Here is a 26,035-nt window from a genome sequence, read left to right as displayed (position 1 = left end):
AAGGAAGCGGCCCCGTAATCAGAAGGTTGCTGGTTCGAATCCCGATCTGCCAAGGTACCACTGAGGTGCCACTGAGCAAAGCACCGTCCCCACACACTGCTCCCCGGGCGCTTGTCATGGCTGCCCACTGCTCACTCAGGGTGATGAGTTAAATGCAGAGGACAAATTTCACTGTGTGCTGTGCTGCTGTGTATCACGTGTGACAATCACTTCACTTTTGAATCCCCAGGGTCATGTGAAATTGAAAGTTTATTGTTGAATTAAAAACATTTGAATTCTGTAAAAAAAATACTATTTTGAAATAAGAGGTCACAATAACGTCAGGGCTGGAATTTTTTACACTCAGGATTGCTGTTCACTGTTTATATTTGTATAAAGGTTTTGACATGCAACTGTTTAGCAATTTGGATTTAAATTAAGAATAAAATAATGTTAGAAATTAAAATAAATGATTGTTCCATAAATCAGGTCTGTAGTTACATGAAATTGTTTATATTTACAAATGTTATTTAATTTAATCTTGACAATAGAGGCCTTGAATGGAATCTTTGTATTGGTCTCTTTTAAAGTGACTGCCTGTAACCTTTTTAAAAAGAAATGTCTAATGTCTATGCTGTGACTAAGATAAAACGCTGAAAACTGACATTTACTTTATTCACTGTTTTGTACAATAGAACATAAATGTCAGTTCAATTCTTTAAAATTCTGTCACTGCAGTGAAAATAGACATTTTGTCTTGACTTAGTAGTGGTTACAGGCAACCATCTTGGAAGAGAACAATACAATTTTTTTTCTGCTCATTGTAGCACTTCACTTTGACTCAGTGTCAATTATAAAGTCAGTGTCAATTATAAAGTTTATCACAGAGTCCCGCTGTTAGACACAGAAACAGACAAAGTTAAATTCATCCAAGTTAGGCTGTCCTAGTTAGGGTACCGGGCCACTGTGTGCACCAATATGCCACTATTACCACATATTTCAGTATCGGTCGTACAGTGCCACCATCTGCTGCTGCTTCTGTTTGTTTTCTCCGAGACATGGAATCAAGCGCCCAGACTACTGGCAGACCCCAGTGAAGAGACCAGCAAATAAATCCTGGTTCCTGACAACTGCTAAACGAGGACATAAAACGAGGCATGAAACGAACCAGAGGGTCACCACAGCCACCACTTTACTTTACTTTACTTTATTTAGCAGACGCTTTCTATAGTATATTGAGTTTACAAACTAAGAGCCCTGATAAGGCTCAACTTGTCAGCGAAGAGCATGCTCAGAGACTGTTAAGTGCTAGACGAAGAAAAAATTATAATTTATATATACATTTTTGAATTTTTTTGTGCAATGTGTACGCATGTGCGTTAGATTTGTCTGTAATACTTTTTGAACAAGAGGGTTTTCAACTGCTTCTTAAAAGTGGTGATAGTCTCGGCTAGTCGTGTGGAGGAGGGCAGGTTGTTCCACCAGCCAGGGACAACAACGGAGAACAGAGTTGATTGGAATCGGAGACCCCGTGAAGAAGGAATTTTTAGTCTCATTTCATTTGCTGATCTGAGAGAGTGTGCAGGAGTGTAGCTAGGTAGTATTGTATTGATGTAGGAGGGTGCAGTTCCATTTACAGCCCTGTAGGCAAGCGTCAAGGATTTGAACTCAATGCGAGCAGCTAACAGGGAGCCAGTGGAGAGAGGTAAGAAGATGTGTAACATGGGTGTATTTTGGCTGATTGAAGATGAGACGGGCTGCCATATTTGGGATCATCTGGAGTGGTTTTATGGTGACTGCAGAGTTACAATAGTCGAGTTTGGAGATGACCATTGCCTGGACGAGGAGCTGCGTAGCCTGTTGTGAGAGAAAAGGCCTAATCTTGCGAATGTTGTAGAGAGTGAACCTGCAGGATCTGGAGATCGCAGCGACGTGATGGTTCAAACTCAGTTTGTCATCTATCCAAACTCCAAGGCTTTTTGCAGATGCCGTGGGTGTTAACAGTAGCAAGCCAATTTGAATTGAAAGGATTTGCTGAGGGGAATTGTTGCCCGGAAAGATCAGAATCTCGGTTTTGGATAGGTTGAGTTGCTGGTGTCGCTCAGGCCGAAATTTTGGTTGCTATAGTAGCATCTTCTGGTGGGAATGACAAATAGAGCTGGGTGTCATCAGCATAAGAGTGATTGGAGAAGCCATGTGATTGGATGATGTGAGCGAGTGTATATTGAGAAAATAGGGGGCCAAGGACAGAGCCTTGTGGAACCCCTGTGGTTACCCTAGAGAGGACAGATGTCTCACCTCCCCATGATACCTTGAAATACCTGTCGTGAAGATAAGAGGTGAACCAATCTAGTACGGTTCCTGTAACTCCTAAATCAGAGAGTGTGGTGAGAAGAATTTCATGGTTAACTGTGTCGAAGGCAGCAGATAGATCCAGTAGGATAAGGACGGATGATCTGCGGGCAGCTCTTGCAGCACGAAGGTCATCCATCATTGCCAGGAGGGAGGTTTCAGTTGACTGCCCTTTCCTGAAACCAGACTGAAAAGGGTCGAGAAGATCATGCTCGTGGAGAAATGAGGAAAGTTGAGCCAGGACTGCTCTTTCAAGAATTTTTGAAAGAAAAGGAAGGTTGGAGACTGGGCGGTAGCTATCCAATAGAGACAGGTTTAATGTGGGTTTTTTGAGCAGGGGAGCAATGACAGCCTGTTTGAAAGCAGTGGGAAATGTTCCTGTTGTGAGTGAGGAGTTTAAGACGTGTGTCAGAGCAGATACTATGGTGGGCTGTATGGACTGAAGGAGGTGTGAGGGGATTGGATCCAGGGAGCAAGTGGTGGGGTGACTAGACTGGAGAAGTTTAGACACGTCCGATTCAGAGAGGGGAGTAAAGGAAGACAGTGTCCAGGTTTCAGAGGTAACAGCAGGACGGGTTCTGGGGTTAGGAGTTGAGAATTGTTTGCTAATGTCAGCCACCTTCTCTGTGAAGAAGGTAGCAAAGTCTTCAGATGAGAGAGAAGAGGAGGGGGGAGGGGGTGGAGGATTCAGGAGGCGGTTAAAAGTAGAGAATAGTTTGCGAGAGTCTTTGCAGTTGCTTACTTTATCCTGGAAGTATCTGGTCTTTTCTGTAGTGACAGCAGCAGAGAAGGATTTCAGGAGAGATTGATACTTATTAAGTTGAAGCGGGCACTTGGATTTCCTCCACTGCCTTTCAGCTGCTCTAAGATTGGTCCTGTGGCGGCGAACCTCGTCAGAAATCCACGGCGAGGGTGGAGTCGCACGTGTAGGCGAAATTGTGTTAAGTGTGAGGTGGGTGTGGTGCGTGCCAGGGGGGATAGTCTGAAGTGAATAAAAGAGTGATCGGATAGATGTAGAGAAATGACAGATGTGTTGGCTGTGGAGCATTTGCGTGTAAGTACGAGATCTAGTTGTTTTCCAGCTCTGTGCGTTGCGGGCATGCAGAGAAGTGTGAAGTTGGAAGCAGAGATGAAATGTTGGAAGTCTGCTGTTTGTGGCTTGAGGAGATCGAGGTTGAAGTCTCATAGTAGCACAAGGGGCAGTTCCTCATCTATAAGGGTGGAGAGAGTTGTGTCTAGTTCCTCTACAAAGTTCCCCAGCGGACCTGGAGGACGATATACAGCAACTATGGACATTTTTACTGGGTGTGTAATAGTTACTGCATGGAATTCCTTGGAAATGAGCAAGCCTGTGCCCCCTCCCCTGCCATGAGAGAAGTAGAAGTCTGTGGAAAGGGCTGCAGGTGTAGAGGAGTCGTGGGGGCGAGGTCTCAGTCAGTGCGAGCACTTGGAGGTTTTGTTCTGTTGCAAAAGCAGGAATGAAGTTGGCTTTGTTGACCGCCGACTGACAGTTCCACAGCCCGAGGAGGGCGCCTGGAGCGAATGAGAGGAATGCTCTGGAAGGACATGATTAGCAGAAAGAAATTGGAGAGGAACATAAGTGATTTTACCTGGTTTTACTGCTCGGCTGAGTCGCGCAGGACGAGTCGCAGGTCTTCACACAACGGCTGACGAGTAGTACCAGTAGTAGTGCCAGTAGTACCACAGTACCACAAGGGCGAGAGTAGTACCAGAAGTACAGGTCAAATTGTAAGTGGCTACAGGTGCGGTCCACAAATATTGCAGTTGACTATAACCCGTTTCACAACTACACAATAGTGGGCGTGTACCTAGTTCGGGTGAAACTGATGCCGATTGACAACAATAACGATAGCGAAAGCTAATACATTAACATAGCTCGTCTAGTCACGTCAACAAAAACACAAGCACTTCTTAAAAACAAGCTAACCCAAGACAGAGTCAAAGTTTATTCACTCACCTCTACAGGTGAGTGAATAAAACCAAACAGACCCCCAGCACTCTCTGGCCCGTACCTGCATTTAAAACTTACCAGACCCCCAACGCTCTCTGGCCCGGACCAGCATTTAAAACCAACCAGACCCCCAGCTCTCTCTGGCCCGGACCAGCAGGACTCAAAGTTAGTTACAGGCGCCAGTTGTTTAAAATAGATGGTATTTTTTTAAATGGCAGCAACTCCTCCGCCGTGTCCAGATGTTCATTAAGGATAAAAGTTTTGTTATTCAGAGACCTGGTGTTCACCAGCGCCAGCTTGGTTGTCATTGTCGTTGCACTGTTCTCGATCAGGGGAGCCCGGGTGATGGGTCGAAGACTATGGAGATTCACTCCGCCTCGCCCGGGGTGACAACAGGTGCCAGCCAGGTGTATGCCGGCTTCAAAAATCTGCAGGTAGAGATCCGGTAAAATTACTGTCAGAAGTCCTTCCAGAGAGGAAGGGCGTTTGCGGCGGGCAGGCCTCTTACCTGCGGTACAGGTAAGTGGGAACTCCCGATAAGACAGTTTGTGAATAGAGGTGTGCACTTGGATTGTGCCTTAACAGACTTTGAGATGTAAGTCCAATAGAAAGAAGAATTTTCCACTGTAAATGATTATACAGCCAGCATAATTCAGGAGGACTGTAACAATACGGACAAACACAGAGCTGACAACTGCCATACACACTGGCTGGCCCCATCTTTATCTGCAGTAAGACCACACCCCAGGTTGAGGCCTAAGCCAATAGTGTGATCAGTTTACAACTTGGTGGTTACAGAGACACCAAACAGTGCACACATATTCATCTGTATCATGGTGTACCACAGTCTCGTTAATAAATAGAAAACCTGAAGTTAACTAGGTATGTCAAGTAGGTCAAGAAGGCTCAACAGCGCCTCTTCTTCTTGAGAACATTAAAGAAGAACCAGCTATCCACTACCATCCTGGTGAACTTCTGCCACTCTACAATAGAGAGCATCCTAACCAGCTGTCTCACAGTGTGGTATGGAAGCTGCACTGTTGCTGAGCGTAAGGCGATGCAGCGGGTGGTGAAAACTGCCCAGCGCATCACAGGGACTCCAATTCCATCCATTGAGGACATCCAGAGGAAGCACTGTCTGCGTCGCGCTCGCTGTATTCTTAAGGACTCCTCCCACCCTGCCCAACAGCTTTTTTCCCAGAATTTAGTCCAATCATCCAGGAGAAAAGAAAGTATTCTTCTTTAAGACAAAGGGAACTCTGGATGACCTTTGCCCCAGTCTCCTGGGGAGAGAGAGGTCTTGGATTTTTATGGCCCATTTGTTCGTATCATTAGACCAGCAGAGAGAGCTGTGTAATTCTTAGAGTGGTCATATTGCCCTGGTCAGTGAGGGTTATCTTTGGAGGAATGTTAATGGACTGTGGAATGCGGTACCATCTCTGTTCCTCTACAAATGTCAATTTGCTTATTCCATTCAATGTTCCTATAGCAGCATTAATAATAAAAGACAATTGTAATACGTGATCAAAAGTCATGTTTGTTCAAACATCTCGCTATGCATTCCGGGGACACCAGGAAGTATATTTCAGTTTTCAAATACTATTTATGGTCTGTTAATGTGTAAAATAGATAGACCTGGACCATGTTGAGGTAGCAGAATTGGATTAAGCGTTTGAAAAATGTCAATCCAAAACTGGCCATTTTGTTTACGCAGGACTCCCCACCATGATTCTATATGCTGGTTTGCTGTTCGGTACCCATATATGAACCTTCACTTGTGATCCAAGTGGTTTTTGCATTTCCCTGACATGTCAATTTTCTGTACCCGAATCGGATCGGGACATCCTTTGAATAGGATGAATGTGGAAATAAAGTAGTCAGTGACTGTCCCTGTTTGTACTATATGCCTCCATCCACATAACATGATGACTAAATCCAACCCCCGGTATAACTTCAATAACTCTTCAGTGTTTTCCATAATGGTGACAAAGGATGACAATGCTTGAAATGCTACAACTTTATCTCGTAATATTACTACTTTATTCTCATATTATTATGACTTATGTTATGCCTAATGTTAGGACTTTAATCCCATAATATTATGGCATTATTCTCGTAATATTATGTCAGTATGTAACTTTGTTTAAATGTTACATGTAGCACCAGGCTCCGGAGAAATGTTGTTTCGATTCACTATGTACTGTCTAACATTTATGTAGCTGAAATGACAATAAAGATCAACTTAAACTTGATCTCACAGTGCTTCGCCATACACGCCCTCTAGTGGTAAACTTAGAGTAGCACACAAACATGTAGCATGAAAAGTGAACGGTATTATATTTAATATCTATATTACGGCCAACAGTCATTTTGAACATCATTAAAATGAGATTTTGGATGTATTTACTGTATGTTATCATTGTGGATGCTATTTTTGTATTCCAAAACCTATTGTTGGTGTATTTTACATTAAACAGTGGTAGATGATGTTCTCACTTTAAACTTTCACTTGAGTAAAAGTATTTGCATTCAAATGTACTCAAGCGTACTAGGTCTAGAATTTATTACGGCTAATGTGATAATGTCCTATTTTTGCAGCAGGATTCTTATTTAAGGTGAAAACACTCAATTGGCAAACAAGCTTTTTAACGGAATGCCATTAAATGACTCTAAAAGTGATGTGAAATAACAGGGTTGAGGAACAGGCACAACTTTTTTTGCAGATCTTTTCAAGAAGGCTGTTGCTATAATAGATTCTATTGGATTGAGGTTTATAGACTCCAGAACCTTGTACGTAGCCACTTCTTCATTGCCTGGGGGGTGTGTTTGGGATCATTGTTACCTGGAAGATTCAGCCATGTTTCATCTTAAATACACTCACTTATGGAAGGAGGTTTTTGCCTAAAATCTCATGATACATGGCCCCATTAATCCTTTCTTAACCTCGGCTCAGTCGTTCTGCCCCTCAAAGCATAATGTTTCCACCCTCATGCTCTACAGTGGGTATGATGAGTATGAAAACGGGTATGAAAGGTTGCATGTTCGAATCAGGTTGCATGTTCAAATCTCAATCCAATAAGGTACCACTTAGCTGCCACTGAGCAAAGCATCGTCCCCACACTGCTCCCAGGGTGCCTTTCATGGCTGCCCACTGCTCACCAAGGGTGATGGGTTAAAATCAGAGGACACATTTCGTTGTGTGCACCGTGTGCTGTGTATCAAAATCACTTCACTTTCAAGTTCTTGGGATGCAACTCAGCATTCTTCCCTCTCCAAATATGACCACATGGCATTTTCCCAATTCTCCTCTGGATCATCCAGATGCTCTCTGTCATACTTTAAATGGGCCTGGACATGTGCTGACTTAAGCAGGTGGACCTTGGTCATTTGTGCCGCATGAGGTGAGATAATTGCTCCAACAGTTGATCTTTTCTCACCAAGATGCTTGCCTGTTGTAGATTGGCTCATCCCAGTCTTAATACAGGTAACAAGTGAAGGATAAAAAAGCCTCTTAAAAAACAGTAACAGGTCTGTGAGGGATGGAGTTCTTGCTTCTTTGTAGGTGCTAAATACATATTAAATAAATACAAGAACATTTTGTGATTTCCTGAATTGTTTTTACAATCTGTCTCTCACAGTTGAAGTGTACCTATGATGAAAATTACAGACCTCTCTCATCTTTTTAAGTGGGATGACTTTTTTTGCCCCACTGTATATGTTTGAACTAAATCAATAAAATACAAAACTCTCCTCCATCTTGGTTTCAGAGCCCACTTTGATGCTTTGTTTTTATTGGTTCACCAGTCCTGGTCCAGTGTCACACACCCCCACAGCCTGGAGTTGCAGTTTACTGAGATTTTTTTAGAAGCCACATGAGATAAAATGAAAGCAGTCAGTTGTAGTCAGTTGTCCCAACCTGAGACTGAACCGTAGGCCAAAGCTCAGTATGCGATGCAAACTTGATTTCATGCAGACTTGATTTTCTGGGAGAGACTGATGATATGAGTTTTGTTGAATCTGCTGTATAATGTAGGGCTTGTTTTTTTTAGATGTGTTTAATTTCTTTTGAACTGGTGCTTGTTTATCTAGTTGTTTCCCATCTAAGCATATGCAATGCCTGGGCTGGGGCATTGAATTTACTACATTTCACCATAGTCCATTTGTGTAGTACTGACTTTTACTACTGAGCTGACTGCGCAGTCCATTGTTGTTCAAGTGGCCATGTAACAGCCACTCAGTGAAACTAGAATTTTCATTGAAATAGCTTGAGCTTTTTTTACTGACCAACTTTCCTGAAAGTTGAGGCTGAAATTTTTGTAATCAACTGAACCACTAATTCTTCACTTTTTTATCAGACTTTGAACACTACTAACAACCAGTACTTTCAAAACCATTTTAAAGGCTTTTCTTGATTTCTCACCAAAAAAAATAATAGCCAATTATCTGTTTGTGTGCATTACCAGGCCAAAATTCATGGCTCATTTGGGTGATTTCAGTTCTAATTATTATTTAAAAAGGGCACATGCAATTATGCAATTAACAACTAACCACTATCCCTAAATAAAATGTTTTTATTCATCAGACATACATTCCAAAAACTGACAGCCTACACCCACAACTTTATATACTATCCCAGAATCATTAAAAACTCTAGATGATTGGTGCTTGTTGGTGAAATTATGCAATCATGCCTCATGCATTTTTCATGTGTTGGCAACAAACTCTCACTTGTACAGGCGTCTTGTGAGCTGAGTAATTTCACATGATTACACTCAGGAGGATGTCTTTTACACTAATTGCAACAACAATGCATTCAAAACCACTGTTATATTGTAATATTATGTTTAAAAAAACTCACTTTTACATTGTGGTTAAATGATGGTACCTGATGAAGAATGTGTGGGTTAGGGCCCTAACAGTCACAGGAAATAATACAAAAAAAATGCTAGAACATGAATAGTACTTAAAAAGCAGAATATGCCTATGACCTTCATCTGTCCTCGAATTTGGGTTTGCCTGCCCCATTTTTGCTACGACGATATGTATATGCTACCCCATCTTCCTGCCACCCATAGCCAAGCAACGGTGTCCACCTGTGCCACCGAAGACACCCTCCCATCCAACCCACACACCCGGACCATCCTCAATCCAGCCACCTTCCTGTTCTCCTCTGCCCCGGTCCACCCCAGCCTCAGCCCCTCACCTCCTTCCCCGCTACTCCCCAAGGAGCCGCGCTGCGGCACGTCCTCTGCTCCACTCCCGTTACCTTTCACCTTCTGCCTCCCTCCCACGGGCCAAGCGCCTCCGGTCATCCTACCCAGCTCTTCCAGTGCCCACTCCCCGTGCGAAGACTCGTTCCCCCGCTTCAAGCATGTCTGTGAGTGCGTCCCCGAACTCCCACGTTGACAGTGTATTATATTACACAGAAAGTAATGCTGCCACTGCAATATTTTTTGTAATGTTTATTAAAAGGTTTACTGTGCTCATACAACAGAAAAAACTATTTAAAATGTTTTGAAAAATTAAGATTTATTAAACAAAAGAACACCAAAACAGAAATAAATGGGGACAAGGCTCCTAATATGTATGCAATAAAAAGACAATGCTCTGTGCAGGTCATAGATTAATATGCATAGACAACAAGGCGAAGCAAAATAAGGCAATACAGAATTCATATTTATATATATAAAAAAAAAAAACAGGAAATAAGGCACATGTGAAGACAAAGTAATTTGAACACAGGTTTAAATAATCAACATAATTCAAGATATATTTAAACAGGAATGACACAACAACACAAAACCTGGAATTTGACAATGTAGCAACAGTAATAATCTCACACAAACACTGTAATCTTATATAGATATATACTTTATTAATCTTCTCTGTTAAAATAAATTACAAAAACTGTAACTTCAAATGGCACCCTTTCCTTATTCATAAACTGTCATTAGTATTAATGTAGTAACAATAAATGTGATAATGAATGTTAGAGTATAATAGTACAAGTTATATATGACAGTGTAAGATATTATTGAATTATTATAAAAAAAAGTAATTTCATAAGTAAATAAATGTAATAAACAAATAATAATATCAACATTATAATCTAAAGCATAACTAGAATCATTTCTATTTGTTATTTGTTTTAAAAGCAGCTGAGAGAAAATTTTGTGATCATTTTAAAACACTTATCTAATCTGGCAAAAAACAGGTTTTGCCATTCACAGATTTCCATTGCAACTCCTCCTCTCTTGCAACCAGGTCAATCCTCCCATTCAATGAAGGCCATTGCAGTCACCTAAAGATAGAGCACTTTGGTAATAATTATAGAAAGTATGTGTGGGTGTGTATTTATGTATTAGCACATTATGATGCATACTTACATGAAAAAGGTAAATAAATATATAAAGTAAAGGCATGACTTCTGGATCTACAGGCATGAAATGATTTAAATTTACTGAGTGATCTGGTCGGTATGCAGGGTGTGATTGTGTGGATGTATTGCGTTGAATTCATGATGATGTGCTAAGGATGCTTTGTGTTTTGTCACAGGTTAAAGATAAAGTTTGGATGTCTGCTGTGTGTGTGTGTGTGTGTGTATGCATGCTGGCAGTGTTACATTGTGATAGTCCATTTTCATTAAAGGGTTGCTTTACAATTTACAACTAGTAATTAGATAATTGAAAACACTTTGTCCCAGTTTCCTATGAATGGCAACATTGTTCATAAACTAGTCCACATCCCATGAAAGGATTCACCATTCACAGAGCCATGCCCTCCTCACCACGTTCTTATTGTTCCAAAGCACATTCTTCAGTTCAATCCTTTTCTCTTTCTCACGTCCATTTTAACTCCCAGTCTTATTTCCAGGTTCTTTAGACTTTATTCAGCCCCCCCTCGGTCTCTAAGCAGCTGGAGGATGTAAGGTTTGGGCTGTCAGGGTTCTGACTTGGTATTGTGTTGGTGGAATTGGCGGCACTCAGACCTAGGTTTGGCAGCGTTGGGGACTTGGCATTGTGCTCCCGCAGAAGCAAAAGTAGAGCGTTGTGTTGGGCACTCAGTGTGGCAGATAGGTGGACTGGCAGGGTGCTGAAACCCAGTGTCAGCTGCTCCACTCGCTGTTCCAGACTTAGCATTTGCCTCTCAAGATCTTCGCTGCGGTCATTCAGTTCAGACATGAGTTCATACATCACTGTCTGCATCTGAGATGAGAAAAACAGACAGAAGAACGTTACAGGACAGGAGGAGAGGGGTATTTAAATGATGCGTCAGAAAGATGACAACGTGAGTCAGCTAGTCAGTTCAACTAATTGTTCCTGCTGGTGTGAATCAAATAACCCAACCCCCTAAATCTGACTGGGACAAAATTTCACCAATCTGCAAAACACTGCATTTAGAATTTTACAAAATGATGTTCCTCTGTGTAGTATAGTGGTGAGTTTCCCCAGCTGTCACACAGGAGACCGGGGTTCCATTCCCCTACAGGAGTGTTAGCGGGTAAGACTTTCACCTATGAACCAGAGGACCACATATCACAGGTTCAAACTCCACTTACTACCATTGTGTCCCTGACACCTTAACCCTGAGTTGGTCCAGGGGCACTGTCCCAATAATTACGGATATCAAGTTGCTCCGGGGTGTGTGATCATTGTAATGTCACAATGTCATCAAGTTTTAGAGAATCTACTGAAATCCCTGTGCTGAAAAAAGAATACTGGATGCCCATGATCTCTGGGTTCTTCGGCATTCAGTCATGAAGATCCCTGCATGGGTCAGAGCATATGAGCAGAGCAGAGTGATGAGAATTTCTGCTCATGGCTCATGAGGCTGATTGCTCCGCCTGCTCCTCCACTCAAATTTGCACTAGGCTGCTCTGCTCTGCGCTCCTCTACCATTTCTGCAGACTGGATCCTATTATTTCTACCTAAAATGTAGAAATAATCAAAGTCTTAAATTTCAGCTTAATGAGTGAGTGAGTGCTGAATATAGTGGTCACAGCCACCAAAATCACTACGTTACATCTGTACATATGGAGCATAAATAAATTATAGTGAGGGAGGTTTTCTGCGTGCAACTGTGAACATGCACAAAATTATCTCTCGATAACAATTTCTTCCACAACACACAGTTTGCCTTAGCGCAGGAGTGTATGTTTTTACTCTTGATAATGCTACATATAATTGCTTATCTCTTGATATCATCAGTATTTCAAGACAGTGCCATTAAATGAATGATGAATTTCCCAGAAATATATATAGCCTCATCAGGCCTTCAACTACAATGTGCTAACAGTTGCAGAAAAAAAATTACCCTCCCCATGGTACAACATCATGGCCTCCCCCAAGACAAACCTGTCTTCATCTGACAGGCTGGTCCAGTGTTGTGTATCTGTCCACTAGCTATGGGTCAGTGTAGTAAATTTTCCAGCAATGCCATGGTAGACCAAAATGGTTAATAAAAATTCACTGCAGGTAACTAGTAAAGCAGGTCACCAACTAAATTGGTTATTTAATTCTGTCCATATAACCTTATTGTCTTGCTAAAGCTCAGTAGCTGCATAATCTGCTATGGAGGTTGGACTCCAATGTGATACCCATGTTCCCTGAGCAGTGTCAAATGTTTGGGTCTGTGTGCATTTTCCCACCTTTGAAAGATCCACAAGCGTGTTGGCCTGATCACTGAGTTTTCGCTGTTCCATTTTCACACTGCGCAGCCTAAATACACATATTCAGCAGTCAATACAACTTCAAAATTCAATACTTTGCCGTGTTACCAAAAAATTTAAATGAATTTGACCAGTTCTGCCCAGCTAAGTGGCATAATATCCAGGTAAAAGTGTTGAATAGAAATACTAATGTCAAGACCCTGACTTTTCAGGGTGCTATGCTGAGGAGTTTCATTTTCACTATACATCTTCCTAATTTCCTGATTGTGTTTGCCTGTTATGTTTAGTATAACTGTATCCTTTCTGTGTCCTGTTCTTGCTCAGTCATTGTGCATTTTATGGTTTCTTGTATACTGATGAGATTGACCATTGTGGTGGCCTGGCGGGAAAGAATCCTGAACCACCAAGGTGCCACTGAGTTGCCACTGAGCAAAGCACCGTCCTCACACACTGCTCCCCGGGCGCCTTTCATGCTCAATATGGGGTGTCATAAGTGACAACTAATAATTGTCACTCACTGTACCCTGTTTGTTGTTTATTGTTGTAAATCAATGTTTTTGTTAGTCATGGAAATACGTCCATTTGAAAAAGATCAGTTAAATAAAAAATGTATGATATTTATGGATATTTTTTATTTTATATCATGTTCATGCTTGATGATATGAAAACGTTTTATTCCATGTTACTGAATTTTAGTGTGACTTACTGGTGAATTGCCTGCAGAAATTTCCTCTGGTGTTTACGAACTCTGGAGTGGTCAATCTTCTTCATGAGTTTGGTGTGTTTGTAGATTAGCCATGTCTCTCTCAGCACATTAGCTGCAGCGTTCTTTATCTGATGGGCACATGTTTTCATAATTACAGCATTAGTAGCAGGTAGAAAAAAATGACACTATGCAACCACAACCTGAAGCTAGTCATTAGAAAATTTCTTGTCCCAGATTGTACTCTGGGAAAAGGTCATAAGGTCATGCAGTCTGATGAGTCCAGGCAGGCCCTGTTTCAGAGTGATTGGCACGTCAGTTGGTAAGAAAGGCAGTTTTCAGCTGTACTAAAATAATTGACAAATCGAACAAACCTAACCTTTTAAAGTGAAAGTACATTAGTTCCATTAGCTGGGAACGCCTTGCAGAAGAACCTGTCAAGATGGTCTTCAATTTCCACTGGCAGAGCTTTGACTGCGTCACGAGAGCAGTGGGGGACATTGAGTCCAAATGAACCTTGTTCTGCTCTGCAATTGTTGAGGTGGCTGTTGCTAGCTGTGGTCGCAAGGTGGCCGGCGCCAGTCGTGGTGGTAACCCCCTTACCCACCGGTGGACACCAGAGGTTAGGGGAGCCGTCAGGCCTGGCTGGTCTGTGGGTCTCCAGAAGCAGCAGACAGGTACCGGTCGGCCAAACAGGGTGCAGCAGTGGCAGTCGCAGAGGCAAAATGTCAGGCGTGGGAGGAGTTCTGTGAGGCCATGGATAAAGACTACCAATCGGCTCCAAATAGGTTCTGGCAAACCATCCAACGCCTCAGGAGAGGAAGGCAGCAACTCGCTCACAATGTTTACAGTGGGAATGGGGAGCTGTTGGCGTTGACTGGGGCTATAGTCGGGCGGTGGAAGGAATGCTTTGAGGAGCTCCTCTATCCCGCCCAACGCGCATTCCAAGGAGGAACCAGAGCTGTGATATGGACTGGGCCGGAAGTTGCTGAGGTAGTCAAACAGCTACACAGCAGCGGGGCCCCGGGGGTGGACGAGATCTGAGATGGTTGACATGTCTCTGCAACATTGCATGGACATCGGAGGCAGTTCCGGTGGAGTGGAAGACTGGGGTGGTGGTCCCCGTTTTTTTAAGAAGGGGGACCAGAGGGTATGTTCCAACTATAGGGGGATCACAATCCTCAGCCTCCGTGGAAAGGTCTACTCCAAGGTACTGGAGAGGAGGGTTCGTGTGGTTTTTGTCCTGGCCGTGGAACTGCTGACCAACTCTTTTTAGTATGGGGTGGATGGCCATTTGTTAAGGGCCATTCAGCCCCTGTACCAGAGGAGCGTGAACTCGGCAGTAAGTCGGACCTGTTCCCGGTGAGGTTTGGACTCTGTCAGGGCTGTAATTGGTTCTGTTCATAACCTATATGGACAGAATTTCTAGGCGCAGCCATGGTGTGGAGGGTGTCCAGTTTGGTGACAGGAGAATCTCGTGTCTGCTTTTTGCAGATGATGTGATTCTCCAAGCTTCATCAGTCTCTGACCTTCAGCTCTTGCTTGTTCATAATTGAGGGAAGAAAGGAGCAGGAGATTGACAGGCGGATTGGGCAAGCACTCTCTTTTTACCGGTCGGTCTACATTCCAATTCTATTTTCATAAGCTTTGGGTTGTTGTTTCTGATGTCACGGCCCCGGTGCCTCCCATCTGGGGAAGACTAAGAGACTGGGCGGTCCTGACGGCTGATACTTCACACGTTGCCGTCAGACAAAAGGCATGTAAAACAGAGGTGTTGAATCTTCACGCACAGCTATTGACACAGGAATGTCACATATCTTCTTGTAGATGGTTGCTATGCAAAACAAAAGCATGCTCCTGTAATGTCCATTCTTACAGGGTAATGACCAAAAGCACGAGATCACGGATACAAGCGGCCAAAATGAGTTTCCTCCGCAGGGTAGCCACGCGCAACCATAGAGATAGGGTGAGGAGCTTGGACATTCGGGAGGGACTCAGAGTAGAACCGCTGCTCCTCCACATCGAGAGGTGCCAGTTGAGGTGGTTCAGGCATCTGGTCAGGATGCCTCCTGGACACCTCCCTAGGGAGGTGTTTCAAGCATGTCCTGCCGGCAGGAGGCTCCCGGGTCAACTCCAGTCTGGGAACGCCTTGGGGTCGTGCCGGAGGACCTGGTGGAGGTGGCTGGGGAGAGGGCTGTCTGGGATTCCCTACTTGGGATGCTGCCCCCGCGACCCAGACCCGAATAAGCGAAGGAAGATGAGGACAAGGACATTCCAAAACCCTAAACAAATCACATCTGAAAATGAGCCACTTATATTCCACTCATTGTATATGAACATAATTTTTGTTTTTCTATTTCAAATCTTGATTTCTATTTCAAAATGGCCCAACACTTTTGAATGGATATTTCCTCTCTATTCAAGTAATGACTTACTTACATTTAAGATTCTTGGGAGCTGAATCCCTTTTTAAAATTTTGCAGTTATTGATCATCACGCCGTCCTACCTCAACGTGTGCAACCATGATGTATCCTACATATTTGATTAGGAGGAGCTATATTTGAAACCCAGTTCTTTCAAGTACATAAAAAATTTAAAGGACCCAGAAAGAGGTAGAGAGAAAGAAAGATGTCGGGGTCTGACTGCTGTCCATGGTACTAATGACACTTTGCCCTCCTTGGTTAACTACTGGGCTGCACAAGATTAATGCACCCCTTCATACAATAGTCAGAGAACATATCTGTCTGCATTAGAGACATGAACATTACATCTATAGGCTACATAAACGAGCACACAGCAGTGCCTTTCAACAATACATGCATTTCTTATTCCCTGTATGTTAATGTTTTTGACCGAGGTCTAAAATGTTTTAAACAATGACTATTCTTTGCTAATAATGTCTAATAACTGTCTAATACAGTTAGTTCATAAAAGCAAACAGAGTATTCATTCCATAAGGTTTTGTGCAGATTGATTGTCTACCTACCTCATATCTTAAATTTCAATTGAATATTTTGTATTATATTTGTGTTATACTTTGAATTATATTAGTACCTATGCTAGCTTTCTCCTTTTTATACTTACTATATATTTATAGATACCTCTCCGGCTCAGGGACGGCATCTAATTTAATTGTACTTGTTACGATGACCATAAAGATATTCCGATTCTGGTATTTGTCACAAGTCCCCTGGGGGTCCTGTTCAGAAGGTGTGACCATTTTAGAAAACCACCTAGCACCCTAGTGGGTTAGACACTCGTCTATGAACCAGAACACCACAAAGTCCCAGGTTCAAACCCCACTTACAATCATTGTGTCTCTGAGAAAGAGACACAATGCGTTAAGTGTCTCTAAGGGGAGTGTCCCTGTCACTACTGATTGTCTCTCTCATGTTTCTTACCGCAGCCCTGCACATGTTCCTGTGAAGGAAACTCTGCCTGTTCCAGGTACTCCTGGACCCCCACGCCATGCTCATCATCCATTGCATACCCCACTTTCTCTTCCTGAAGTTCCTGCTAACTGGTTCCTTTCCACAGAGTTCTCCCCCCATGAATTCCATGTATTTCTTGTGTAAGTCTTTAATGTTCTGTTTTTCATGACCTGACAATATTTCATATAACAGGTTGGTAGTATTATGTATTGTCTGTGCTGTGTGATTACGTTTCCTGTATGTCACAATTTTTTGTGCTGCAAGACTTTCAGGAATATCTGAGGGCTTGTTGGCAGGGGTGTTTAGAATGGTAGATTACTAGGAACTGTATGAATTTTTTTTTTTTAATGCCAAACAAAGGGTTGGTGAGCAAAGATGTTAAAAAGCTTGTGTGTGTCATGCATGTGTCTGTTTTTTTTTACCCTTTTGGTTAGTTGTGTGTCCATCATGAAGTTATGCACATGTTTCTCTGCTTTTGTCAGCTCCAGCTTGCGTGCCACCACAGCCACAACCAGCGCTGTGCATCCAGCACCCTGGAAGTTGGGAGGGGACAGATGAAAAGTGTCTGTGAGGGACAGTAAAAGGAAAACCATAAGGTACACACACTAAACTAAACTAAACTAAACTAATCATAAAGTAACTGAACAAACTGACCAAAAAAGTGACCTACAGGAGAAGATACAATTAACTGCCCAAACCAATACACACAATAGGCAGAACACACAACAATTCACCCCAGATACTTTTAATGTGGGTCCCTTTAAGACTAGGTGCAATATTTGTGTTCTGCTCCCTTTATGCTCAGATTTGTGATCTGCAAAAGCAGACATACACTTAATACATTCAGACCTAACCAAATACTCAGTTAGCATGAACTAATGTCATCAATAAGCATCATAAAACTAAATACCTAAAAATAAATCAATATCTGTACATAAATTCATCTCCAGACAATACCAAGCTCGTCAGTGAATGCATGATGGCGTCAGCTCAGACAATCATTTTCATAAATCACTTTGATTATAATATTCATGAACTATGAATTAATACCTGTGGAGGGGGGTAGAGAAGCCCTACCTTTCATTGTAAGTAAACAAATGTCATCAGCCCAATTAAAATGTAAATGCTTAATGCTTAAAGGTTAATGGGCATTTTTTGTCACAAATGATATTATTAAGTTTGATTCAAAATAAATAAATAAATCATGACATTTGCTCTGAATTTAACTAATTAAAATAAATAATGTCATATATGAATGAAACAGTCCTATTAACCAGTTTACAGTATTTACAGTACTGTGCAATACGAAACAGTGAAAACAAAACCACTGCATGCAATTTTGTTAAAATAACAAAAAACCCTATCAAATATTAATTTACAAAAAAACTATTTATGCAGAATTGCTTTATTTTCATAAAAATTGACATGGTGTGTGTAGATAAAGATAGTCTGTTCTCCTATTGTTCTCAGAGCAGCAATATTGTTCTCCATTGGTAGCCTTTAGTCTGTAGGTGATCATTCATTTATTTTAGTTGGGAGAGACTAACACCCAGTTCTTCTACCACATCTCTACATATAAACAATATCACCACTTTCACTCTTTAATCATTATTAATGTTATCATTATTATTTTGTTTTGTTTAATCATTATTAATTTGTTTCACCACTACCTAAAACCTTTCCACACAACTGTACATAGATTAAAGTCTAAAGTCAGAAATAGATCTGATACCTGATGATATGAAATTGGTTAGACATAAAATATTTCGCCAACCCCACCATACCCACCTCAGCATCAGAAGCATTGATTCCTATCATGTGCATAGGAAGTAACACAATTTACCAACAACAAGATCACAACAAAACTCGGCCTTCCATTGATACTTTTAAATTCAACTACTTGTTGTCATATAACACAATATGTATACAGCATATGGATATGCAAATGGTACTATATGTGTAATTTGTGTATGTATAAACAAGCATGCTAAGCCAACAAAGACTCAAACTCAGAGTGCATAGCAACATGGTGGAGACGAGGAGATGGAAGACATGTTGAAAGCCATTAGTTTTCACATACAGAATGTCTGTATAGAGTGAAGAGTTTGTTTGTGAAGTTTGTTTTTCATTTTTGTGCTTGACATATCATTCAGAAATATTTTGGTGAAATATGGTGAACATATTACACCTGTATTACAGTACTGGGTTTTTTCATGACTAACATGACTATCAGGGCAGAATATCAGGGCAGTGTTACTTCTCCCTCTCTTCATCAAAGGGATATCATTGTTGAAAGGTATCAGTCAAAAGAAAGGTGAAACAATTGCCACAGCATGTACATTTCACATATTGTTGAACACAGTGACAATAGTCAAGAAAAGAAGGTATAGGACAACAGTGATATTTCCAGACTACAGTAACTGATTAATAGTGACAATATAATACACATATTGCCATAGTCAATTGGTTTTACTATTAATATATTTTTTGACCAGGACACTTTTTTAAACATTTCTTAACAGACAGTACAGATGGCTGCATTTGTCTACAGTGTTTGGACACTGTAGCATCTGTTATTCAGCACTTCACTATCTGACAGAAAATGACAGGTGATAAGTGTTTCACATGTCTACATCATTTGTCACCGATTAATATAAAGATGTTCCTGTCAGGAATGGCTCATTCTTCCCTCATCAGTATTAAAAGTGATTGAGGGAGACAGTGCTAACTTCACTTCACAGTGGCGAGGTCCAGTTGTTCCCAGGACTTCAGTGTGGAAGCCCAGCACAAGTAGCTTTCAAGAGGAAACTGCCAGCTGCTGCACAAATGTGAGCACAAATTTTTCAGCTGCTGCTCAATTTCTCTTACAATGTGTCACAATGCCTTCAGTGTCATTGAACTTTGACCACCAAATTGAAGAGTCTAACAGGGTGGTATTAGTGTAGTGGGTCAGACACTTGCCTATGAACTAGAAGACCACAAAGACCCTGGTTGAAACCAGGACACTGAGCAAGACACTTAACCCTGATCTCTGTAACTACTGATTTTTAAGGCGCTCTGGAGAAGGGTGTCTGATAAGTGCCATAAATGTGAACGTAGCATACGACTTAGTGTCATAACCATCAAAAGCTCCAATGTTCCTTTGAGAAATGGCCTTTGAGCTATGTGAGCATTATGTCAGCATTGTGTGTGTGTTCTATTGTGTGTACAATTGAGTACTGGTAAGAAGAGTGAGAAAAAGGTGTACAAAGCTAGGGTTAGACAGGTGTGTATGTGGAGGAGTATGTGTATGTGAGAGAGGGAATGATTGTTGAGTGTGCTCCCGTCTGTAATTTGTGGGTGCGCGTGGGAGAGAGCAGGAGGGCAGTGTATTTCTGAACACTGTCTTTGTAAAATAGCGTTATGGCATGACTATTAAACCTAATAATGACAGATCAAAATGTGCATAGGTTTCATCAACGTGCTGCTCTTACCATAATGCCGGTAAGCAGGCATACGCCCTTGCCGCAGTAAGTATGGGGTACCATGTCCCCATACCCAATTGACAGGAAGGTGATGGAGATCAGCCACATTGCTCCCAAGAAGTTGCTAGTGATATCATGAGCGTCATGGTATCTGATGAGAGACACACAGAAGTGAGTGAGACAGCGAGGGAGACCCATCCCTCTTTTTTTCTCATGGTGTCTCCTGTTTTCACCTCTCACAGACCCGTACAGTCCAAGCAGCAATGATCCACAGTGAGATGCTGAACACCAGCAGGACGGTTCCTGGGCAGATGGTCATCAGAGTTTTCATTACAAATCGGGTATTAAAGTGGACCTGGTTAAAAAAAAAAAAAAAATCAGATAATTGCACCATCAAAGATTGTTTGACCCCAGTTTGCCCACTAACAGAGACATCCAGAAAAAAATCTGAATAGTTATGAATTAATTTAATTACTTTAGACATGAAATATTGTAACCAATATGTAACCATGTAGTTGGTCTTCCACCTTCCACCATGCTAACTGTACTCTACCAATAACACAGTAATAAGCTGCTGTTTAACATTCTATTGTCTATGGCAGTCAGATAGAAATTTTTTTCTGCACATCTGTACAAAATGTGTAAATAAAATTAAAGTAATCACCGTACACATCTATAGGTAGCACAGCTCATTTGTTGCTGCCTTAATCCTTAACTTAAATGTAGTGACTAAATCAGTTGAAGTTCACAAATCAGTTGAAGTGCAAAAAGGTGAACATGTTCACATTTTGTGAGCTCAGCCTTGCACGATGAGGTGCAAGACTGCAGCAGTAGTTTTTTGGAGCAATCCACAGAGGCCACCAAAAATTCCACTCTTACGGACGTCTGGTCACCATAATTAATAAAGTTTAGGATCTATGTCATAGCCCTGACCCCCACACCACTCCTCAGAGCCCGGCTACATGCATCATCAAACCCGACGCATTACCCGTGAGTCTTCCACTTCAGCTGCTTGTGCGCCCAACGCCCATGCCCATGTTAATCTATGCAAACAGGCTACATTTGAAATTCCTTTTTTACGAGATTGCCGGCGGTAGCTTATGTGGCTTCCCGACTCACCAGATGCGCTCTGGAAAACACTAGTCAATGGAACTTCGATGTTCCATTGACAACTTCCTGGAGTATCTGCAACTAATTTTTCAGAGTGAAAATGCCGGCCAGTTTCTCTCTGCATCTCATAGCTGTAACACAAGGTAATCAGTCTTATGACTGCGGTTTGCTAAAGCAACTGTGAGTTACTTAGGTAAACAAGTTGGTCAGGGACAAGTTCGCCCCCTTGCAGCTAAAGTAGTAGCCCTCTCTGACTTTCCCGTACCAACCACTCAGCAAGAGCTGCGTCTCTAAAAACGTCTCTAATGTTGTGTTGCTGACTGACTGACTGACTAATCTGCTCCATTAAAACTCTGCCTTTTTTTGGTCCACAGATTGCCAGAAGGCATTTGAACATGCCAAAGCCTTGTTTTGTAATTCTCCAGTTCTTGCTGCTCCAAACTTTCACTTTCCATTCATACTGGAGGTAGATGCCTCCAGTAAGTGCTACTGTAGTGGGTGCTGTTCTCTTACAGGAAGATATTAATGGATTTGATCACCCTGTTCATTTTTTTTCTAAGAAGTTCTTGAAGCATCAACTCAATTACAGTACCATTGAGAAGGAAGCCTTGGCGTTGTTCCTGTGGTTGCAACATTTTGAAGTTTCTGTGGGCTCAACTTCCATTCCTGCTGTAGTGTTTACAGATCATAACCCTCTTGTCTTCCTCACCAGAATGAAAAACGCCAATCAGCGTCTTATGCGCTGGTCCTTATATTTACAAGGGTTTCATCTGGAGATCAGGTACAAAAGAGGCTCTGATAATGATAATGTTTTGTGATAATGTTTTGGCGGACGCCTTGTCACGCTCCTACCAATTAATGTAAATTTTGGAGGTGGGGGTGTTACATCCTGGTATTTTTGGTGTGTTTCTGTTGTGTGTTTTGTGTTGTGTTAGCAGGTGCCTGGTGATTACAAATTCAGCCCACCTGTTCCTGCTGTGGACAGCCAGAATAAAAGGTGCCTCAGTTTTCATTTTTCGGGGCTGCACTTGCCGCACCATCCGCCCCGCCCGCCCCGCCCCGCCCGCCTCCCTAGCATTTCCCAATTGCATCACTTCCGGTTTCCCATGCGCTTCCCCTATGAGGCAACGCAACTTGTGTCGGCCTGCTTTTTGGTGTTTGTTTTTCTCTTTTTCCCCGTTTTGTTTGTTGTTATTCGTTGTAATTCGCTTTGTATGAATTTCTTCTTTATTTATTTACTTGTTAAATTTCTCTGTTTCGTCTTAGTAGTTCTTTTGTCTTTTCTTTTCTTTTAACACTGCATTGAACCTGCGAGTCCAACAACTTCATCGCATCTGGGACCGCATTCTTTAGGTCACACAGACAAAGTGATGAAACAAGAGGCAGAACAAAGTTGTCAACCCAACCTCATTTATCATCCTGAGGAACGGGTCTGGGTTTTAACCTGGGGACTTCCCATGCCTCCACTGCAAAGAAGCTGGGACCACGACTCACTGGACCCTTCCATGTATGTCGGCACGTCACCCAAGTCGCTTACCAACTGTCTTCGAGTAAGTCCTGTGATCAACATGTCCCATCTTAAGAAAGCCCATACCTCACCACTCCTCCCCGATCCAACAGGACCACCCCTGCCTTGGCATGTAGACGGCACACATACACCTACACCTGCAGTGGTGGCCCAGCAGTTAAGGAAGCGGCCCCATAATCAGAAGGTTGCCGGTTCGAATCCCGAGCCGCCAAGATGCCACTGAGCAAAGCACCGTCCCCACACACTTCTGTCTGGGCGCCTGTCCACAGGCGGCCCACTGCTCACCAAGAGTGATTGTTAAATGCAGAGGACACATTTCGTTGTGTGCACCGTGTGCCATGCTGCAGTGTATCACAATGACAATCACTCCACTTTCACTTCACAGTACAACGCCTCCTGGATGTCCATCGTCAGAGTAGTGGCTTCACTCCTGGATGCCACACTGGGTCATTTTGGACCCTGCCCTCCTCCATGAGTTCCATGATTCTCATCCATTGGCACCAAGCCTGTCGATATTTCCTGATTGACCAGGTTTCTTGACAACTGCCTTTTTATTTCGACTACGTTTCTGGATTACCCTTTTGCTGTTTGTTTGCCACCATTGCAACTGACAAGGTGTTGGATTCTTTGACTGCAATGTTTTTTCTGAAATCTATGTAAATCTGTCCTGAATCTGTGGTCCTGGATTTCTCCTTTAACATTTTTTCAAACATGTTTTCCTTTAACATATCCAAAATATTCACACACAGGTGACTTCAAGGTGGAGCAGCCCCATTGTTGGTTGTCTCTCATTGTCCTTCTGCCAAGATCTGCATGAGGTAGATTGTGTGCATTTCACTTTGTTTGCGCGGGTTGCGCTATTTTATGTCTTTGGTTCCGCCAAATTTAATTTTTTTTTTCAATGTTGGGGAAGTCTTGATGGTGGATTAACCTCAACGTTTCATGCAGTTAATGGTCAAACCCTGCAACCCTAGTATGCGATACACATTTGTCATGTTTTGTTTCACATTTAAAGGTATAATTCTACCTATTGTGTAAACTGCAAACATTCTAAATAAGGGTCACATATAGAAAAATATATAGACTGGTCTACCCACTATACATATAGACTGGTCTACCCACTAGAGGTGAGGGATATGTTTTCATAGTGGAAGTTAGGGAAGTCATGACCCCTGCAAGAATCGGCTCCAGCCAGTATAACCTAATTATTAACCTTTATTATTATTTTACATTTACAGTGTTTTACTGTTAAAACATATTTTACACCAAAATAATATATCATATTATCATAGAGTGTTAGGTGTTTAAATGAGAGCTCAGACACTTGTCCAATTGGACAAATGATTCAAATGCTTGTACATATGCTAACAGACACCTATGTTAGTATGGAAAAGGCATAAAATTTTGGTTATTACCTTGTTGAGGGCACCAATGCTGCGAGATGAGGCATCAGTGAAGAGCTTGCTGTGCAACAGCATGACACGAGCAATGAGGTAGAGGCGCAAGAACATGGGTACAGAAAGCACCATGTCCAGGTCAGCCTCTGCTTGTGAGGGCACATAGGAGAAGGCTAGGCGTGCCTGCCACTGGAAACGGAAATCTCCAGGCACTGGGTGCACTGCCGCAACCAAAAGCTCGAGGGTGATCAGCAGCACCCGCTCCATTGTCATTGCAATGCGCCAGTCGTCTGCCCCATTGTCGATGACAAAGAGCTATAGGGGAAGAGAGTGTACATTATTAATCACAGAATAAGACAGGAGAAATAATATTGTCTCTTTAAGTTGTCTGTTTCAGATTCAGGTGCAAGATATTGGAAATGTACAGTGCTGTAATAATGTTTTTATAACATCCACCTCTTGAGAAATGAATTACTCATAAATCTGAAATCCTCCCAATACTATGTGGCCTGATTAACTGAAGCTTATTAGAAACAGCTTCTCTTAACTTTTGGAATCCTTTGGAAAAGTGGCTTAATTGTGAAAAAAATCTGTTTTGCAGAGGAGTAAAATTAAGGAATCATCATTTTGCAATCTAAATAATGGTTGTAGGTGTTTTGCACTAAAACCAATTTGTGGCGAAGGTACACCTGAGATCCCCTTGATCAAGGTACTGTCCCCACACACTGCTCCCCATGGCTGGCTGCCCACTGCTCATTAAGAGTGATGGGTCAAATGCAGAGGACACATTAAATTGAATCACCGTGTGCTGTGCTTGCTATGAATCACAATGACAAAAACAATCACTTTCAGTTTTTCCTCTTACGGCAGCTCTACACTATTCCTAAACATGGACAGAAATAAAGAAACACAACATTGAATGTTAAAAATGAAAAGCAGACAGTTATTGAACTGCTGTACCTTAACAATAATTGTAAAGTGATGATCATCATCACTTTACAAAAAGTATTTGTTGATGTCTAAGAATGGCTCACCACAGACTGATACCGGTAGACACCACATGACCCAGGCTGAAGCTGATTAGCCATTTATTTTTAACCAGGACAAAGGCTTTCCACAGAAAATCCTAGGTCTCATCTATGCCGGTTAATTAATTAATCCACCTCTGCCCAGAATTACTGTAGTCTAGTACCTTCAGTCCATTCTGCTCAGAGGAAGCGAAAGTTTGTGAACCCTTCAAGTCTATTTGAATATAAATTCAAATACAAATGAGACAACATAAGATACACTGCCAACCGTTTATTCACAGAAATTATTATTATTAATATTATTTTTACATATCTTGCAGGTGAAATTAGATTCTGGTTATTTCTGTTAATTGAATGCAATCTGGTATGAGTTCATTAAGGAAGTGACCACATCATTTAAAT

General features: G+C 42.0%; 1 protein-coding gene across 3 annotated transcripts in view; it reads right to left on the bottom strand.

Annotated features, from left to right (window-relative positions):
- Positions 1-10,045: 10,045 nt before the first annotated feature.
- LOC114788177 (small conductance calcium-activated potassium channel protein 3-like) overlaps positions 10,046-26,035 on the bottom strand; it is a 37,170-nt gene continuing 21,180 nt past the window's right edge. Inside the window, exons 4-10 of one of the 3 annotated variants that reach the window (XM_028976461.1) lie at positions 24,624-24,920; positions 20,804-20,925; positions 20,580-20,721; positions 17,529-17,639; positions 13,678-13,805; positions 12,951-13,020; positions 10,046-11,508 (exon numbers count right to left, since the gene is read on the bottom strand). In XM_028976461.1, coding sequence (XP_028832294.1) covers positions 11,182-11,508; positions 12,951-13,020; positions 13,678-13,805; positions 17,529-17,639; positions 20,580-20,721; positions 20,804-20,925; positions 24,624-24,920 — 1,197 coding nt within the window. In that variant the 3' untranslated portion in view covers positions 10,046-11,181. The remainder of the gene's footprint in view (positions 11,509-12,950; positions 13,021-13,677; positions 13,806-17,528; positions 17,640-20,579; positions 20,722-20,803; positions 20,926-24,623; positions 24,921-26,035) is intronic. The other 2 variants (XM_028976463.1, XM_028976462.1) reach the window with 2 other exon arrangements.

The sequence above is a fragment of the Denticeps clupeoides genome, chromosome 4, assembly GCF_900700375.1.
Source record: "Denticeps clupeoides chromosome 4, fDenClu1.1, whole genome shotgun sequence".
In the NCBI taxonomy this organism is placed as follows: Eukaryota; Metazoa; Chordata; class Actinopteri; order Clupeiformes; family Denticipitidae; genus Denticeps; species Denticeps clupeoides.
This window is presented reverse-complemented; position numbering and strand designations above follow the sequence as displayed.